The sequence below is a fragment of the Oreochromis niloticus genome, linkage group LG9, assembly GCF_001858045.2.
Source record: "Oreochromis niloticus isolate F11D_XX linkage group LG9, O_niloticus_UMD_NMBU, whole genome shotgun sequence".
NCBI lineage: Eukaryota > Metazoa > Chordata > Actinopteri > Cichliformes > Cichlidae > Oreochromis > Oreochromis niloticus.
The window spans coordinates 6,626,832-6,646,988 of record NC_031974.2 but is presented as its reverse complement, the minus strand read 5'-3'; the positions used below and the strand labels follow the sequence as shown (position 1 = coordinate 6,646,988).

The 20,157-nt window shown below is 39.9% G+C and overlaps 1 protein-coding gene and 1 long non-coding RNA gene across 4 annotated transcripts; both read right to left on the bottom strand.

Annotated features, from left to right (window-relative positions):
- Window positions 1-712: 712 nt before the first annotated feature.
- LOC112847906 (uncharacterized) lies at window positions 713-1,833 on the bottom strand. Its single transcript, XR_003221741.1, has 2 exons — window positions 1,781-1,833; window positions 713-1,685 (listed from the first exon to the last, which is right to left on the bottom strand). It is a non-coding gene; the product is annotated as an uncharacterized LOC112847906 (long non-coding RNA).
- Window positions 1,834-7,021: 5,188 nt separating this feature from the next.
- LOC112847887 (zinc finger protein 271) lies at window positions 7,022-19,856 on the bottom strand. Of its 3 annotated transcripts, none has more exons than XM_025910494.1 (4): window positions 19,567-19,856; window positions 11,325-11,430; window positions 9,155-9,751; window positions 7,022-8,487 (listed from the first exon to the last, which is right to left on the bottom strand). In XM_025910494.1, the coding sequence occupies exons 2-4, from the start codon at window positions 11,340-11,342 to the stop codon at window positions 7,909-7,911; spliced, it is 1,194 nt and encodes a 397-aa protein (XP_025766279.1). In that variant the 5' UTR covers window positions 11,343-11,430; window positions 19,567-19,856; the 3' UTR covers window positions 7,022-7,908. The 3 variants fall into 3 exon arrangements, with proteins under 3 accessions (XP_025766279.1, XP_025766280.1, XP_025766281.1); XM_025910495.1 differs by having other exon boundaries at window positions 7,022-8,484; XM_025910496.1 differs by lacking the exons at window positions 7,022-8,487; window positions 9,155-9,751; window positions 19,567-19,856 and adding an exon at window positions 17,684-18,020 and having other exon boundaries at window positions 11,279-11,430.
- Between the last annotated feature and the right edge of the window lie 301 nt (window positions 19,857-20,157).

Below are 20,157 nucleotides of genomic sequence, written 5' to 3'. Positions count from 1 at the left end.
GATGGCTGAAAATGTTCCTCTGCTGCTCCGTCAGACTCTTCTCCTCCTGCTGATCAGCTGGGACACAAAACAGATCTTTGTTAGGCTCCACACTGCACTGAAGAGTCAAAGTGTCTCATATGTTCATCTGACAACACAAAGTACAAATTTCACTCTGATTGCTTGTAGAAATCTTGTGAGACGTGTTGTGCTGCAAAGTGAGGGAACTCTCTCACTCACTTATACTTCAGGAGGAACTTTGTGACATTGGCTCTAATATTCTAAGCAGCCCTTTACTATGACAGGGCCAGAAAGTCCTATTTGAAGGTTTGGGAGAAGGACCATGTTAAAGGTGGATTGGGGTTTATACACTTTGTTATGATACAGGTAAGGCTGTAAGAGCCTGAGAAGGTGTCCTGAATGAAGCTCTAAAACCAGTTTTCAGCTAACGACTCTGCTTCAGTCTGGAAAACAGCAACTACAAGTTTAAACACTCCATCAACAATTCACACCCAGCAACAGCATGAACAGCTCCTCCTGTGGTTTCCACAAACAGGGACAGACCTGTTACTCCCCCACCCCACACTTTCAACTCCTTCAGCCCCCCAGTCCCACCACCTCCACCATTCCTACAAGTTGGACTCTGTGCAGCCATTCCCCAACTCTCTGTGAACGGTACTGTCCCGATTCTTTGATGTTGGGCTGAGAACAAAAAAACATTACTCAGATCTTGTCCAGTCAACAACAATTATTTATTAAGCACATATGTGGGAGATGTACACGACACCACCCTCAGCGTAGTCCAGTAGATCTCAAAGAGGAAGCACTTCGATACACAGTTTTATATGTCAGGGTTCACGCCCCTTCATGCGTAAGCAGATAACATAACATGCGCCAGTGACGGTGAGTGACAGTTGTCTGCAACTACTTTTATAGTATTGATGTTTGTTCCTCACTAACGGTTTCAACACTCTCTCACCCCCATCTGTTTCCTGTTTCTCGTTGTGAGGCCCCATGATCGTATATGACACATCCTGTTCTAATCTGCGCAGGCAAGTATGCAGTTACAAGCAAAACACTAATTTAAATGTCTCCCAGTTTAAACCCTCTATCACCTCTTGATTAATATGGCACTTATTTAATATTGCAACATTTATATTTCCCACAGTACTGATGGTCATTGATCAGTGGTTTCAGTCCTTTCCTTCCTGCTTTGACTGCAGCTGTGTTTGACACAGGAAGACATTATTACACTCTTCACACTCTCCTGCACATTAACCAGCACAACATATTTTTATTCTCTGTGCTTTCAAATATGAACACTGTTTACTTTCATCTGTTTCATTAGTTTTTGTTAACATCTTCCTGTGCATCACTTTACAGCAGCCAGACTCATTAAAATGAGACTTTGTAGGAGTTCACTTCCTCTCATGTGTTCATCCACAGCAGCTGGACAATAAAGTTTATTGTGACCCTGATACTGCAGCAGATCGCTCTCATCCATTTCCTGTTATCACTTCAAGTAGAAATGAGGCTGTAGAGGTTTGGTGCAGGCAGAAAAACAGCTGCAGGGACAATGAAAAGACATTTCTGCTCCAACTTTCTGCCAGCAAACGCTCAACTTCTCCCAGCATGCTGAGCTAATGATTAGCTGGTGTTTTTCTCCAAACACTCTCTCACTCTTCTCTCAACGTGTTGACAATAAACTGTGAACAGACACCGAGGAGAGCAGCAGAAGACCTCATTCAGGAGCTAAACTCAACATGAACTGAACTCACAGTAAAGTTAGCTCGGTGCTTACCTTTAGATGAGCCCACAAACCGAGAGAAACTCCGTGATGAAGCTGGAACTCTTTCCAAACACAGGAAACAGATCAGGGAGCAGAGACCCACGTGGTTCACGCTGATCTCAGCTACGATCCAGGAGACAAGGGTGGGCAGATCGATGCAGATATCGATCCAAACGTTGGTACTACTTTATTCTCTTTGAATGAAAATCCAGCTTTGTCTGCGGAAACCACAAGAGCACCTGGCTGCAACCACCGGCGAACGCCATATTGCGACCTCCACCGGAAACACGTGACCTCCAAAGTAACCGGAAACACGTAAATTTAGTTAAATCGATTTTTACAGCGAAGACTAAATTGTGTTTTTGTTGCTAGTGATGCTGCTTATAAATAAATTTGGTTCTAAGTGTTTTTTTAATACTCTGGGTTTATTAAAAAAATCACCATCCCTTCAGCTTGTTCGTGGCCAAAAGTGGATTCTGATGATACTATATTTCTTCCATACATGTGTTATTTTTTATGTTTTCGTGGGGGGGTTTTTTCTACTTTTTCTGCATAAAGGCTTTTTCAGAAATATAAAATAGTCATTACTTTTTACATTTTTTATCCTTCAAACACCTTTTTTGGTACAATGCACTTATTTGAAGACAACCTCAAAACTCACCATTTCATATATCAGCAGTGCTACTGGAAATTATTGTACAGTGGTCCCTCGCTGTTTCGCTGATTTTTTATTTATTTATTTATTTTTTACAGCACATTGTGTCGTGCGTTCTGATTGCTGTAGACCATTGTCAACCAATCTAGTGCCGTGTCTCCTGTACAGCAGCGGTTCCCAACATCCGGGCTCATTTGGCCGCGAGAGTTGAGGCTCAGGTGTGAAGTGTATGGTTTTCAGGGTTTGTCTGTATCATTTTATTTTGTTGTATTTGTCCGCGACACCTTAAAGGCCGGTGGGGGAGGCACCAAGATGGCGGTTTGAACAGTAAGAAATCCAGGAATTAAGAGCTTTTCCTGGTTTAAACCAAATGGAGCTTGTAAATCTAGAATAGACTATTGGCTAGGAAGTGACAACATTCTTAACCACACTGTTAAAGTTGTGATGTCAAATGCACCTCTTTCTGATCATTGCTTTATTGAACTATGCTTAGAATCGGAAATTAGACAATCAAATAAACTTATTGGACGTTCAATGCCAAACTTTTACAAAATGAAGATTACTGCAACATAGTCAAAAAAAATTATAAAAGATATTATGGATGATCATGTAATTGTAGGATATATCAGTATATGGGAATTCATTAAATTCAAAATTAGAGAATTTAGTATTCAATTCAGTAAAAACATAAGTCGAAAGCAAAGACAATATGAATGTAAATTATTCCAAGAAATTACGTATTGCTGTAGTAAAGATGATCTAAATAGCCAAGAAAGGAGTAAACTTACGGAGTTGCAAACTAAATTAGATCAGCTTTACCTAAATAAAGCAGAAGGAGCTTTTGTGCGTTCACGGGCCAAGTGGATTGAGGAGGGGGAAAGAAATTCCTCATATTTTTTTAATTTAGAAAAGAGCAGACGGAAAAGAAATTTTATATCTTCCCTGTTAATTGATGGCATTGAATGTGACGACCCTAAAATTTTGAAGAATGAAATTTATACATTCTATTCCAATTTATACTCCGCACAGTTCTCCCAAGCAGATTGTGATGTCTTTTCTGATCAAATAGATAATCTGATCCCTGAAATTGATGAATCATTTAAGGAATTTTGTGAATCTGACTTTAGAATTGAAGAGTTAAATGCATCTGTTAAGAAAATGGTTCTTAATAAATCCCCTGGTCCAGATGGGCTTACAGATTACTGGCCAGTATTGAAAGGGAGAATTGATGTCTAGCATGAAACAAGGATTAATTACATTAATTCCTAAACTGAACAAAGATAAACGACAATTGGATAACTTAAGGCCCATAACTTTATTAAATACAGATTATAAAATTTTCTCTAGCTCAATTGCAACAAGGGTTTTCAAGTATAATTAGTGAGACACAATCAGGTTTTTTAAAAGACAGGAACATTCATAATAATATCAGATTGGTTTTAGACTTACTGGATTACAATGATCTAATTGGTGATGATTATGTGTGTCTAATTATGTGTGGCTGGGGGATCTGATGGCTTGTGGGAAAATGCTATCTCGCAGTCTGGAGGGTCAGGCAGCTGGTCAGAACGCTCTCCATGCTGCCCCTGTAGAACACGGTGAGGGTGGGAGGCCTGCTTCAGGCTGTGGCTACAATGTAGCTTGCCATCACCAGTGTTTGAATCTGTGGATGACTGAACGTGTAAAGCACAATGCTGAGGTTGGTCCATGGCTGAAAAATAACTCTCCAAGTTCAAGGACAACAGGTTGAATTTTGTGAAAAGGAAAAGAGACTGGTATGACCGACAAAACAATAAATTTCGTTTTAAAATAGTAAATTGTGAGAGGCAAAACAAGTGATTACTGTAGGAAGAAAAATTTGAGAAATTAGAGAAAGGTTTAAATTGAAACAATGGGTTCTATGATAATTTTTCTATGACTTCATGGTGATTTGTGTGACTAATAATTTAGACACAGGTAAAATGTAAGATTATATCAACCATAAGTTCACAGATCTCTACATTCATTTTTAGAGAACCAGCGAGAAGCACAAATTATTCCAGGCACAGCAGACGGTCCAGTCAGTGATTGAGGTCAAGCCTCATGCGGTTTGGGGCTCCTGCTGGTCACCTTGACAGAATTCCAGATCCACAGCAAAACTAGAAAGGGGTTTTCAGACCGAACGGCTTTGGCCAAGAAAGGGGGACACAGATGTGACCCCAAAAGAAACATATATCCCAGCCAAAGGGGCAAAAGAAATCCCCTGATCTATGCAATGAACTGAAGGGTAATCTAACCCCTAGTTATCTAGTATAAGCACAAAAGTAATGAAGTCATGGGAGGATTAGCTTTAGTAATTGCCGGTAGGATTTTTATGTTATGTCAATTGCCCGAACACAGTGCTCATGCCTGATATGGTCTACCCGTTAAAGGGGGACAGAGCAACATGTGGTGGCAGGTTTCTTTTCTCATGTATTAATCACATATTTAATCATATCACATTAGTTATAGTAATATCACTTTCTCACTTTACCATATTAAGAGCACACCTGTCACTAGTTTACATGCATGTGGAAAGTTAACACAGTGAGGCCATTGTGATGAGAGACATTAAACAGATAGTGAGACTCCTTCTGCTTATCAGGGATGCAAATCCTTAGGTGACGGCCAAGCAGATAACAAGGTCATAATTCTCTCTGTGAGGGAGAAGGTATAGCCCCCTTCTCCCTCACAGAGAGGGGCCAACATGTAAGAATTTGTGAAATGTTCTTTGTCTGTATATAAGATGTAAGGGCGGTGGCCACAATTCAGAGATGGTCCTGGTGTTTTACTGGGATGCTCTCTCCACATTGCAATGTGTTTATTAAACCCACTTCAAATCCAGCTCACTGGGTGTGTTGCAGGTTATTGTTAAATTTTCCACAACAAACAATTCAGGGAACTGACATGTACATCCTCTACATAATCACCCGAAACCTCGGCTGATTGTGACCCACACCCGTTTTCACACCTTGGCTCATGTGATTAGGTAGAGGATCATCAGGGGGTCCTTTTGTCACTCTTTGGGGAAAACTCCCACTGGGTTTAAATCTGGGACTCTCCGCCATTTGACCTTAGAACTGAAGAAGCTTCTTGGATGAGAGGTGAAATGTCTTCAAACAACTTAAAGAAGTCCAGACGCTTTTCTTTCCAAGCTCCTTAGACGACGATGAACTGGATGACTGAGAACCTTCACAGACTCATCATGGTAACCTTATTCACCTGACTCCTGAACTCTGCTTCCTGACATCCGACCCACGTTAAACTCATGGACTGAAAATATACACAACCACCTAAACACACACAATGGACAAAAACAAACCAATGGACAACTGTAGCCTCATACACACAATAATAACATGGACTGAACCACCACTCACAACCACTAGTACCTCTGTAGAAATTATCCACATATTTCACTTATCTTAACTGCACTACTGTATATTTTTCTGTATAAATAATCATTCTGTATAATACGATAATTTAAATTCTATAACTGTTTATAACTTGCATAGTTCATATTTCTTTATAGTTTTTTTTAATTTCATATTTCTGTATAGTTCTCATATTTATATCCTGTTCACAGCTTGTACACCACTACAGCCTGTACATACCTATAGTTATAGCATATTCATAACATACCCAAAATAGACCCATATTTTTGTACCCACATACCTATAATAGACCCATTTCTGTAATATATCTATATATCTACATTATTGCTAATGTATATTTGTAATATATCTATATCATGGCTAAAGCACTTCTGGATGGATGCAAACTGCATTTCTTGGGCAGTGACAATAAAGTTGAATTCTATTCTACTCTTCCCTCAACGATGTGGAGATCCAGCTTTTTTTAGATTCAGTTCAATTCAATTCAATTTTATTTATATAGCGCCAAATCACAACAAAAGTCGCCTCAAGGCGCTTTATATTGTACAGTAGATTGCACAATAATAAATACAGAGAAAAACCCAACAATCATATGACCACCTGTGAGCAAGGACTTTGGCGACAGTAGGAAGGAAAAACTCCCTTTTAACAGGAAGAAACCTCCGGCAGAACCAGGCTCAGGGAGGGGCGGGGCCATCTGCTGCGACCAGTTGGGGTGAAAGAAGGAAAACAGGATGAAAGACATGCTGTGGAAGAGAGACAGAGATTAATAACAGATATGATTCGATGCAGAGAGGTCTATTAACACATAGTGAGTGAGAAAGGTGACTGGAAAGGAAAAACTCAATGCATCATGGGAATCCCCGGCAGCCTGCGTCTATTGCAGCATAACTAAGAAAGGATTCAGGGTCACCTGGTCCAGCCCTAACTATATGCTTGTTCAAGGCACTCAAAAAGATCCTCTGGAAAAGAGTAGAATTCTTGGAACAGAGTTTAATATTTAGACTCATAAGAACAGGAAGAAAAAACATAGGTTTTTTGGGGTTTTTTTTTCGCTTTCTGGCAGCTGAGGTGAGAAAAAACAATCCCAAGTGCATCCCCCGCAGCCCAGGTTTGTTTACCAAGTCGGCTTTGGAAACGCTGGACACAACATGAGGCAATAAAGATGAGCAGAGAGAAAGAGTCCCAGGTGCACACTCAGTAAGTTTAATTAACTCTTGTCTCTAAACATACAGGTAAAGACAAGGTTTACAAATGTAAGTAAAACAATGACAACATTTAACAATTTCAATGTAACAATAGTGTATACATGTCAGTGTAAGTCCAGTGTATACAGCTATATATGTCATAAAAAATCCACAACACTGCCATTGGTGGCTTTTTTGCATTTAGCAGTTGCCTCATTCTTCTGACACACAAAACAAACCTATGGACTACACTACACACCAACTGAAGACTGCAAACACGGTAACTGTCTCACATCTCAAAACTTGTTGTATTTCTTTTGCTCACTCTCTCTATCTCACTGGTGTCACTCCTAAAATTTCTCCATCTTGCTCAACAACCAAATGCCATATAATTTTTTATTGATTGACATAGTACACTTTAACACAAATAGGGAAGGGATGTTTTTTCTATCTAATTATTTTTTTGCCCGCAAGAGGAGAGTGTTTGCTAGTGCCTTCCTTAGAAAATGCCCCTTATACACTTTCTTCGTGCTCTAAATACAATGCTGTTTTATTCAGAAAAAAATCATTGCATGTATTTTTTTAAAAATCATGAATCTGGTTTTACATGGCCTGTCAATACAATTTAAAAGCTGGTACATACTTTGAAATCCACACTTTCGACTCAAGTTGAAATGGAAATTGAGCTACTGCATCTTCTTGCTTTTAAATTGGTCATGTGATTTTGACATGCCGATGACCCCTGAGGGTTAAAATGTTACTAGAGAAACATTTTCGTTCACAGCTGTCTCATCAGATTTTTACATCTGAACTCTGTGGAGCCTGATCTCAAGGGTTTTAAATTTGACCCTCAAACCAGAAGAGGATCTTTCTGTCTCTTCAGATTCACTGTGATGGGAGTGATTTCAGCCCTGAGTGATCACCCTGATGTTTGCACAGAGCAGGTAATGACGTGAATGTTTTGGCACATTGGTAACAGTGAAACAGTTTATTAGTAACGTGGGATCGTTTGTGTTCGTAGTATGAACTGAGATTCCTGAAGCTCTTGTCACACTGGTCACAGCTGTAGTTTCCTTCCAAGTGTGTACGTTCATGCTTGTTACGACTACCTGAACATGAGAAGCTTTTGTCACAGTGTCTACACTTGTATGGTTTCTCTCCTGTGTGGACTCGTTTGTGTTTTTTAAGCTGACCTGCAAGGGTGAAAGATGACCCACACTGATCACAGAGGTGATTTTTAACCCCACTGTGAATCAGTTCATGTTCTTTTAAGTGATGTGATGTAGGGAAGCTTCTCCCACATTCTTTGCAGTATTTCAGTTTGTCTACAGTGTGTCTACGTTGATGTCTTTTTAGGTTGTGTTGTTGACTGAAAGTTTTTCCACATAGGTCACAATGAAACTCTTTCCCACCACCACAGTGATGACAGGGTTGAGAACTGGATCCATCTGTGTCGCTCTGCTTCTAAACAAAGACACAAAGACAGTGTAAGTCAGTCCTTCAACACTTTCATCCTGAACGTCGCCTGAAATAAAGAGCATCTCTGCAGACGTCCAATTACATTTTACTGTTTCAGTTAAAAACTCAGTTTACTGGGCTGTAAAAACTACAATACTACCACCATAATACTACAGTAATACTAAAATCATAACTGAATGCAGAGCGACTGAAAGCTCTTTTCCCCATAGTACTAAGGTGTGAGGACGGAACAGTAAGATGAATAGCAGATGATGATCTGAGAAGGCGGGAAACAGTGGTGATATGGAGCAGGTCACACAAATATGAAAGAGCAGATTTTTGGATACACCTGTATGTAAGAAGTAAGATTTTAAAATGTATCCTGGCTTCTATGAGCAACCAGTGAAGCTGATGAAGAACTGGGGTAATATGAGCTCTAGAGGGAGTGCAAGTTATGACCCGAGCTGCAGAATTTTGAAGAAGTTGGAGTTTATGAAGGGACCTTTTAGGGAGACCAAATAGGAGGAAATTACAGTAATCAATACGGGACGTAATAATCACTCAGAGCTGCTTTTCCATGCAGTAGAATTGCTAACATGCTAACACAGTTTAATGAGCAGAGTTGTTCCAAACAGTCAGGCTAAAATGACAAGATACAAATATAAATACATACCTCACAGTAACTGCACTTGTAGAGTCTCATTCTGGTGTGGATCTGTTGGTGTTCTCTCAGGTAATGTGGAGATTTAAAAGTCTTCTCACACAGGTCACATTTATAAGGTCTCTCCTCAGTGTGGGTAAACATGTGGCGTTGTAAGTCTGTGTGTTTAGCAAAGTGTTTGCCACACTGATCACAGCAGTACACATCATGTCTGGTGTGAATGCGTAGGTGTATATTTCGGCTCTGTTTCAGGCTGAAAGTTTTTCCACAGATGTCACAGCTGTATGCCTTAATTCCAGAGTGGGTAACTAGATGCCTCTGTAAGCTGCTACTGTGAGTAAAAGCTCTGCCACACTGATCACAGCTGTACGCTTTAACTCCACTGTGGATGGGTTGGTGTTGTTTTAGGTGACTCTTCAAGGAAAAAGACTTTCCACACAAGTCACAGCTGTATGCTTTAACTCCTGTGTGGATGACTTGATGCTGTTTTAGTTTATGCTTCAAAGCAAAATTCTTCCCACACTCGTCACAGGTGTATGTTTTATCTCCCTTTCTTCTGTGAGGTTTGTCGGCCTCCTGAGAGCGCTGACTTCTCGCTCCATGTTGGTCCTGCAGTGACAGAGATACAAACAGAGGCAGTGAGTGAAATGCAGTCGTGGAACAAACTGAACCTTCAAACTCCCTCCATTAACACTAGTTTTAAACCTGAAGGTGGAGTGTGGCACCAAACACCTTAAAGGTCTCTTATCCCCACCTGCTGGTAGTTCTAACACATTACATCCAACCTGGTGTTAAAAATAATTCATGACTGTTCAAACACTCTAAAATCATGCCCATCCCTTCCTGCTTGTACACAAATATTAATACTAGCATGCTAACACACTCAGAAAAGTAATAAATGTTTACCAGCTCTATACTTATTTTTATATTTCTTGTTGTTTCTTATTAGATATTTCTATAATTTTCTCACTTTTTCAATAATAATAAATCAAATGTAACAGTTACTAGCTTGGTTTACTGAAGGAAAATGTCAGAGTCTGATTGTAATCCGAGGGATTTTTTTTTTTTTTATAAAACATACTAACTACATAAAAAAAACTGCTTAATTTACAAAACAGATGATTTATTTGTAAAAAATGTTTGGAATCATGTATGATTGCGTTCCACTTCTAACCTGTACACCACTTTGTGTTGGTCTTTCACGTGGTATTTCAATGAAATTGATTCATGTTTGTGGCTGTAATGTGACAAAATGTGAAAAAAGTTAAAGAGAGCCAAAAACATTTGCAAGCCACTGTAAGTCCTCATGTGTTGAAGTCAGATATTGGGTCTGTACATGGACTTTATGTTTTTTCAGATTGTGAAACATGCTGCAAAACAATCTGAGGCAGACTAACTGTGTTATTTAAAGGCTGCATGAAGATCCTCTGCAGGTTAGTGCAGGATAAACAGGTTAGTTTGCTGAACTGTGATGGATTTAAAGTAAAGAACAGTGTGTGACTGGTGCTCAGTGACTGTGGTGCTCATGTCAGAGTCAGATTACATCAAGTGTAGCAGAGATTCATTTAAACTGAAGCTCATGATGCTGACATTCATTCACTGAGTTCCACCTTCATACCAACAGTATAGTGTCTAATATAAAGACAGTGTACTGTCAGTGTAGAGGATGGAAATCAGCCAGGAGAGCTCATGAAACATCTGCTGACATCTGGTTGAATTCAGTTGTGTACATCCACAGAGAGCAGCAGGTCAGCTGATCACAGCCTGTACTTTAAGAAAATCTACTGGACCTCTCAATAGAAATTAGTCTACAAATTATGATGAAGAGCTTCGTTATAATTGCCCACACTACAGAGCTCAAATGACAATAATAACAACAAGAACAACAATAATAATAATGATAATAATGTACTTCCACATCCTTTATAATAAATATAAATATAAATATAAAGCACCTTGAGGCGACTACTTTTGTGATTTGGCGCTGTAAAAATACAATTCAATTGAAAATTGACTACTACTAATAATATTAAAGAAGGATAATTGCTTGTGACTACTTAGTGTTTGTACACATAATTTAAAAATACTTAGTATACAATAATATACAACACAGTCATATGTTGGGAGTATGAGAGTTTTAGATGTGACTGATTATTTGGTGAAACTGTGATATTTTCCTCACCTTCTGTGTTGAGCTCATTGTTTCCTCTGTAGTGACTCAGCTGAGTCCAGATGGCTGAAAATGTTCCTCTGCTGCTCCGTCAGACTCTTCTCCTCCTGCTGATCAGCTGGGACACAAAACAGATCTTTGTTAGGCTCCACACTGCACTGAAGAGTCAAAGTGTCTCATATGTTCATCTGACAACACAAAGTACAAATTTCACTCTGATTGGTTGTAGAAATCTTGTGAGACGTGTTGTGCTGCAAAGTGAGGGAACTCTCTCACTCACTTGAACCTCTAAACCCAGTTTTTAGCTAACAACTCTGCTTCAGTCTGGAAAACAGCAACTACAAGTTTAAAGACTCCATCAACAATTCACACTAGTGATGGGATTTCCGGCTCTTTTTAGAGAACCGGCTCTTCAGGTTGTTTTGTTGCTTTAATTAATGTATTATTAACAATAATATAAAATTATGCACAAAAGGAATTACTAATGTAAAAAAAGTGGTTTTATTTATATATGTTTATATATAAATATATGCGGTGGCCCCTAGAGACAAAACACGTACAAACTCCAAAACACATTTCTAGCATGAACTGAACTTCCAAAACAGAGCTACCTAGATCACTTAAATTACACAATTGAAAGCATATGTGTATGGTTTGTGTATTTATACACAAGCACTCATATATTTTCAAATGATTTAGAAAAAATGTTCATTTAGCTGTTACTACCACACACCAAATACGGTCGTTGGTACTTGCTGGCTTGTGTAGCCACTAGGTATCAAAAGCTCAACACTGCGCCGAGCATCTTGGAGCACTTCTGTCGTGTTTGTACGTGTTTTGGAGTTTTTATGTGTTTTGGAGTTTGTACTTGCCTTGTCTCTAGGGGCCACCATAAATATACTTTTATTTCTTCACTCCGCATAACATGTAATAAATAAATCATATAATACAAAAACCAACTATTCACAGTTCAACTTTTAACTATTTAAAAATTTCAGCTTTTTCCTTTTAAACATATTTAAAGTGAAACAACACAAAACACCGCAAACCACAACACAATTAAATATAAATTAAAATATGAAAACAAAAAGAAGATGCACATTCTCTGTCATATGGGCCTGCATGAATAAACCTTCTGAATCCTTTATCATCTGCAACTGAAAATAGTTGTGGATGATTACTATACTGTCTAGAGATTTATTCTAAATGACACTTCTTCAGCTAAGAGTCTAAGAGGAGAAACACAAATAAAGACGCTGTGGTTTTCACTTGCAAGGGGCGTCTTCACAAAGCGCTCACACCAGAGTGGGGGCCCTGTGAAGCGCGCTCTGTTCTTGCACTTGTCTTTATTTATATACAAAAGTAATACAACAGTGAATATGTCTATTCATAGGCAGAGGAATGTTAGTGTGTAGGGAGTGAAGATAAGAGTGGTTCAGGTGTATGTGTGTGTGTTATGAGATTCAGAAGGACGTGGCCCCTCTTCTTGTTAGGGAGCGTCAGATAAGAGTGTCCAGCTCTCCTCTTCCTGGCAGGAGTGAAATAATAACAGCTTGTTCAGCTGTGAGAAAGAATTTATAAAACAGTCCTGTAGTGGACAACAGTCTAAGTCATCAAAAGGTCATCATGCAGTATTTTATCATATGCAAACTTATATCATTAAAAGTTTATACTGACCAATAGAGTACAACTTTCCCTTGACAGATACCTTTCTAATGTGACTTTGTTGTCCCTGGCTCTCTTTCTCTCTCTCTCTCTCCCTCCCGCTCTGTTCCTGTGCTACTTCGCATGTAACTACCAGCCCTCTTCCCTGCGCAAAGCACAAAGCTCACGTGCAGAGTGAAGCCGAAAAAAAGTGCGAGAGAGAGGGTGAGAGAAAGAAAAAAACAAAACAAAACACGGCTCTCGATAAGGAGCTGACTCGCGTCGTTCAGGTCAAAGATCCGGCTCTAAGAGCCGTTTCGTTCGCAAACGACACATCACTAATTCACACCCAGCCAACAGCCTGAACAGCTCCTCCTGTGGTTTCCACAAACAGGGACAGACCTGTTACTCCCCCACCCCACACTTTCCACACCTTCAGCCCCCCAGTCCCACCACCTCCACCATGTAAACCGACTCTTTAACATACAGATCCCAACAAAGCAGCTGAACCAGACTCAGTGTCTCCATCATAAACCATACAGTCTGTCCTGGACGTTGTGTCCTTGGACAAGACACTTCACCTACCGCCTACTGGTGTTGGCCAGAGGGGCCGATGGCGCGATATGGCAGCCTCGCTTCTGTCAGTCTGCCCCAGGGCAGCTGTGGCTACAACTGTAGCTGCCTCCACCAGTGTGTGAATGTGAGAGTGAATGAATAGTGGAATAGTAAAGTGCTTTGAGTGCCTTGAAAAGTGCCATATAAATGCAATCCATTATTAAAACGGAACAGAACATCTGATCATCACTCGATGCTAAACATTCACTTCATAGAATGAAGAATTGTAATTATAGGGTTTTGGAGTTGACGTCACGCCGCAATGTATTTTCCGGGTCCACAAATCAAAACAAACACACTGTGTTGGAACGACGACTACAAGAATCATGCTTAAAAGCAGCTCAAAATAGAATGGACTGTATAGAGACCGATTGCGTCCAGAGGCGAAGCAGCGGTACTTGCAGAAAATAGCGTGCACTGGAAATGTGGACCCGTATGAAATACGGGCCATGGAGTAGAAACCCTGAAGACCAACCGCTGTTGATGTAGCCTGACATATTTCGTACCTTGTCTTTGAAGTCAGCGCGTACAAGTCGTCATTCAAACAAAGGTAAGCCAGCTCGAGTACTGCGAGTGAAATGCGTTTGATTTTCCCCCAAACATTCAGATTAGTGCAGCATGAATTCATTTACGAGGGGGAAATTACAGTGAAAATATGTGGAGGCTGTTAGAGGGATAACATAGTGAGTCCAGTGCATTGATGTGACATTGTCCTAAAGCAGGGGTCGGCAACCTGCGGCTCTTTAGTCCTTATAGTGCGGCTCCGGGTGGTTTGGGAAAATAAATTAGAAGTATTTAGCTGAAGTGTATTTTATTTATGTTAGGTTTTATTTTTACTTTTAGTTCTAAATTGGAAGATTATTGTGATATTGAAATATAAAAAATAAAATTATATTCTATATATTATTTTTTCATCGCTCAAAATAAGCGTCACGCTCGCGGAAGCCGGTGTACCCGCCGAAACGCTGTGCACTTATCAAGACTTTCAACGCCAGGTAGGCCAATTATGGATCTTCGGATCCACATTATGTCGGCAGCTATTCTCCACTGTGAACTATGTTAAAAACAAACACCGCTCACGCCTCACAGATGACAGCTTACAGTCTTGCGTAAAGATGAAAGCCCCGATTTGCAGACGCTGTGCGCAGAGGTTCAGGAGCAGAAGTCTCATTGTAAACACATCACGGCAGACTCGACGATGTTTGCATGAACACGCTTTTCAGCATCTCTTCATTGACCACTTTTCACACACGGTTGCTGTACGCATACAGCCGGCTGTAGCTTTTCAGCTCACAGCCCGACACACACCAACACAACAGCACAGATACCACAGACGTTGAGGCGGCAAGGCGGGATTGAGGGTGCTACTCAGGTGCGTCTGCCTGACCACACCCTGCCACACACATTAACCAGGTAAAATACATATTTAGGCAGAATTTTGCAAATATCTATTTTTCATTTTTCAGCAGCATAGTGCTTTTTTCCAATTATTTTTTAAAAGCCAGGCCAAGGCTCCAAAAGCCCAAAGGAGATATAAGGGAGGCGGCTCACAACAGTTTTTGTTTGCTACATGGATCATTTTAGTTCAGCTGGGTGTCTTTCCTTTTGTTATATTTCTTTAAGAGTTCAAAATGTGTTAATTACATAAATAAAATGTAATTTTCTCTGTAGCACTTCATGGATTTCATAAGCAACACACCTTAGTTGTTCACACAAAGCATAAAAGTAAAAATATATACAGTGTTATCTTCATTTTAGATGTCAAAAAGTATTTGCGGCTCCTAGTGTTTTCTTTTGCGTGGAAACCGGGTCCAAATGGCTCTTTGGGTGTTAAAGGTTGCTGACCCCTGTCCTAAAGGATTTAGTTATTCTTTATGGTTAAAGAAATTGCAATAACTTATTCATATTTCTTATAAATAATTCTAATTATACATCTTGCTTCCATGTTTGTATCCTGTGTCACTAAAATAAATTTGATTTTAATTTTATACATTGATTAATGCCCTGCAGGATCTCCTTATTATATTAAATGATTCATAATTGTCACTTTATGCTTTCTCCATCTTGAAAGTGATTACATCCTTGCATTACATACTTCAGGTTCATTTTCTGCAGGCAGATTTAGACTATAACATGTAGGTTCTATAGATGGACACAAAGAAATGAAAAATTACATGTATGTGCCAACTTTCTAAACACTTTGTTACATTTATGATAAAGTAGATAAGACACATTTGTGTTGGCCTTGGCTCATTAGTTCTTGTCTTTAAATTAACTTTGTCTGTGTGTGTTTCAGGTACTGCACTCTCAAAGACTGAATGAACCAGCATTGCAGCCACAGGTCATTGTGAGCATCACAGGGAAGGTTGAAGCCGCCCACTGCAGCTGTATGGCCGGAGTTGTGGAGACCTGCATCCATGTCGCTGCTCTTCTGTTTAAAGTAGAAGCAACAGTGTGGATCTGTGGCACAAGGCCTGCTACAGATGAACCTGCATACTGGGTTTTGCCTGGTAATATGACCAAGATACAGCCAGAGGTTGGCCAGAAGATACACTTCTCCTCTTCAGCTGTCCAAAAAAAGGCTCTCGATCAAAACATAAACAGACCGTCCGTATTAAAAGGTAAAAGGAGCCGTCCTCCAAAAAGAAAAGTCCCACCTGCTACTGTGGAGGAGTTGTCACTGCTATTGGGTATTTTGCTGGAACACAGTAAAGCTGTGGGTTGTGGGAATGACCCATGATGTTTTATCTAGATTTATGCCTGTAGTGCACTGCCATGTAAATAATTTGCATTTACTGAATATGTACTGACTTAGGCCCACTGTTCAAAAGTTGAATAAAGAAACAAACTAATTTTTGCCTCTTTTTTTAATTAAAACTACTTTAAAGAACATCACATCAGCTACAATGCAGAATCCATCTTTTATAGTTTATAAAAGACAATGTTTACACAAAATCATGACAGTGTTTACATGATATCACCCACTACTAACATTATTTACTGTATCTTTTGAAAAATTACCGCTATTTATACAGCAAAAGATTTAAGAATATTTAACACGAGCAAGTTTCATTTTTCCCTGGCCATGTAATTAGAAGGCATCAAATCAAAACAAACACACTGTGTTGGAAGCGGGACTGCCAGAACCATGCTTAAAGGCAGCGCAAAAGGGCTGTATCGCGACCGATTGCGCCCAGAAGCCAAGAGACGGTACTTGGAAAAAATAGCGTGCATCGGTAATGTGGCCCCATATGAAATAAGGCAGTGGAGTGGAAACCCGGACAGCCTACCGCCGTTGTCCTATCTTCGCGTACCTTGTCTTTGGAGTCAGCGCATAGGGGAAATCATTTTCGTAATTATAATCTGTGGAGGAGCACATCTGATTCAGAAAGGGTTGGGTATAATATTTGGCCGTTTTTAAGCCTCCACGTTGTGAGTACGTTGACCATATGACCAAGATACAGCCAGAGGTTGCACATAACATTGACATCTCCTCAGCACCTGCCCCAAAATTTGCTTTAGATGAACGATTCACGATTGATGCCAGCTGTGCGTTGCCATGTAAATAGTTTGCATTTCATGTGCATGTACTAAGTACATGTGAACAGATCTTGAATAAAAAAATAAAAAATAAACACTTTTTTTCTGTTTTATTGAAACCACTTTACAGAAAGTACAATTATTTACAATGAACTGTACATGCAACACAGCAGTTCTATTAATATTCAACAAGAGCAAGTTTCATTTGGCCCTGGTTTGACAACCACACTGGGGCACATATTAACCAAAACACAGCACACCTTAACAATCCTATTAAGCAGTGTTATGTCTACACCCTCACATGATATGAGTAATCGGATTGGCATTGTAGTGTGTAGCATTTTGAACTTGTTACGCAAACTACCTATTACTCGCTCAACATGAATTTTCAGGTGGGCAATTGCTCTCGTTTGGGGATGGCAGAGAACTTGATATCCGCTAGTCTCACCGCTGCAATCCAAGCCTGACGTCTTCGTTTAGTATTATCAGATACATGACATCCTTCCTGTTGCCTCCAGGAGGGGAAACGATGAAAAGAGAGCCCATTTTACAGCTTCTTGCCTTCTACCTACCGTTGCAACCGACAACACAGTACGTGCGAACCATAGCTGACGCTTCCGTGTGCTTTGTCTGGCCTACTGTCATGGCGGGACGGGGCGTGGCCCCCGTGACATCACGCTCCAAAGCCCTATAGAGATTGACAGACCACGTGACTTTCGCGCATTGCATGCCGGGTACTAGTGGCAAAACAATCAAAGCAATGCATCAACCGCAAGCATTTGTAGCACTGCAAAACGTTCATTCTGCGGTTCCAATACCTTCTTGCTTTTTCTTTGCCCCCCAAAAAAGTTATGTACAAAACGAAGGAGAACAATGCCGGTCCATACAAAGACAGACTTGATGAAAAGTCAAAGACGTCATAAATACACATTCGTTAACCTCAACGGTAATTAATTAGTAGTGGAAATAATTTCTGGTACGCATTACAGAAATGTATCAGTGACAATAATATTGTATGCTGTAATCGTACCGGGCAATTAGTGATACAAAAAACAGTTTTACCCTGTGAATAAAAGTATATGTTTTTGTCAATGTACCATGGTAATAAATGAAGCAAAACGCAATATTGTGTCAGAACAATTCACTATTTATGCACAATAAATAACGGAGCATAGCACGACAATTTCTGTTCAGCGCCAGACTTCACCAATCACCAATTAAGTTATGAAAAATGACGTATTAATTACTACAAAACACTGACCTTTGTGGGAATGCTTGGAGCAGACTAACATGTGAGCTGGAGTGTTCTGGGACGTTATATTTGGTCTTTGAATGGTTGCAATCCAGGCCATCTGTCGGCTCTTTGTTACTTTGGAAACATGGCTTGAACAATTTCTCTTCAACAACGTAATCCGATAACCGATCTCTTTACCTGTGGCTGTCATGCTATTGCAGTTAATATTACAACAGCTTCTTTTGTGTTTCTTTTTATCGCTGTGTAACTGATTTCAATCGAAATCCTGTGTGCGCTAGTACCTCTTGCCACGAGTTCCCACAATCCTTTGCGGTTTGACCGCTGAATCACATCACATTTTCAATCTCTATAGTCAGATCTACCTGTGCTGTAATGATGGGGCCTTTAAACTTACACAATGAACAGTTTTAACTAGCTTTCCTTCCTGCCTTTGACTGCAGCTGTGTTTGACACAGGAAGAAATTATTACATTCTTCACACTCTCCTGCACATTAATCAGAATCAGAATACTTTATTGATCCATAGGGGAAAGTATTTAAGTGAAAGATAATAAACGGATGAAAATACAAGTCATATAAAAAGAATACGTAAGAAAACAGAGCTAAACTAAGAGAAAAAGCAGGAGCGACTGCAACATGCTACACGCTGGTTGGCGCATGCGCACTATAATATTAACCACCACAATATATTTTTATTCTCTGTGCTTTCAAATATGAACACTGTTTACTTTCATCTCTGTTTCATTAGTTTTTGTTAACATCTTCCTGTGCATCACTTTACAGCAGCCAGACTCATTAAAATGAGAATTTGTAGGAGTTCACTTCCTCTCATGTGTTCATCCACAGCAGCTGGACAATAAAGTTTATTGTGACCCTGATACTGCAGCAGATCGCTCTCATCCATTTCCTGTTATCACTTCAAATAGAAATGAGGCTGTAGAGGTTTGGTGCAAGCAGAAAAACAGCTGCAGGGACAATGAAAAGACTTTTCTGCTCCAACTTCCTGCCAGCAAACGCTCAACTTCTCCCAGCATGCTGAGCTAATGATTAGTTGGTGTTTTTCTCCAAACACTCTCTCACTCTTCTCTCAACGTGTTCACAATAAACTGTGAACAGACACCGAGGAGAGCAGCAGAAGACCTCATTCAGGAGCTAAACTCAACATGAACTGAACTCACAGTAAAGTTAGCTCGGTGCTTACCTTTAGATGAGCCCACAAACCGAGAGAAACTCCGTGATGAAGCTGGAACTCTTTCCAAACACAGGAAACAGATCAGGGAGCAGAGACCCACGTGGTTCACGCTGATCTCAGCTACGATCCAGGAGACAAGGGTGGGCAGATCGATGCAGATATCGATCCAAACGTTGGTTTAGTTTGTTTTATCATCCAAATTCACTATTTTACTCGCTTTGGGTGAAAAAATAGCTCCGTCTGTCATCCCGGAAGGCGCTTCGTCTTCTTTACATCGTTTATTGGCGGTTGTCAAACACCAAAATGGTGCATTACCGACACCACCTGGTGTGGAGTGTGAACTGGCACGTCGACCCTCAAAAGTACACAAATAATTTTCTCTCTTTTAAAAACTGGAATAAGGCCTGATAACTTTCACTTCTTGAGTCCTTTTGCAGTAAATCAACAAGATCCAGTTTCATTTTTATGTTACTGAGGTTTTGGATCAGTTACCTTCTAACAGTGTAATATAACATGTTCTATAGTTTCCTCTTCTCTTTGATCGCCCAGAGATGTGGTGCCGAATATGCCATGAAAATCAATTCTTTTCCAAGAATACGT

What these genes read in the sequence shown, in the direction of transcription:
- LOC112847887 (XM_025910494.1), bottom strand. An exon ending in ACAAGTGCAGTTACTGTGAG is followed by an intron (nt 8,488 to 9,154) that starts GTATGTATTTAT and finishes GTCTTTGTTTAG; the next exon opens with AAGCAGAGCGACACAGATGG.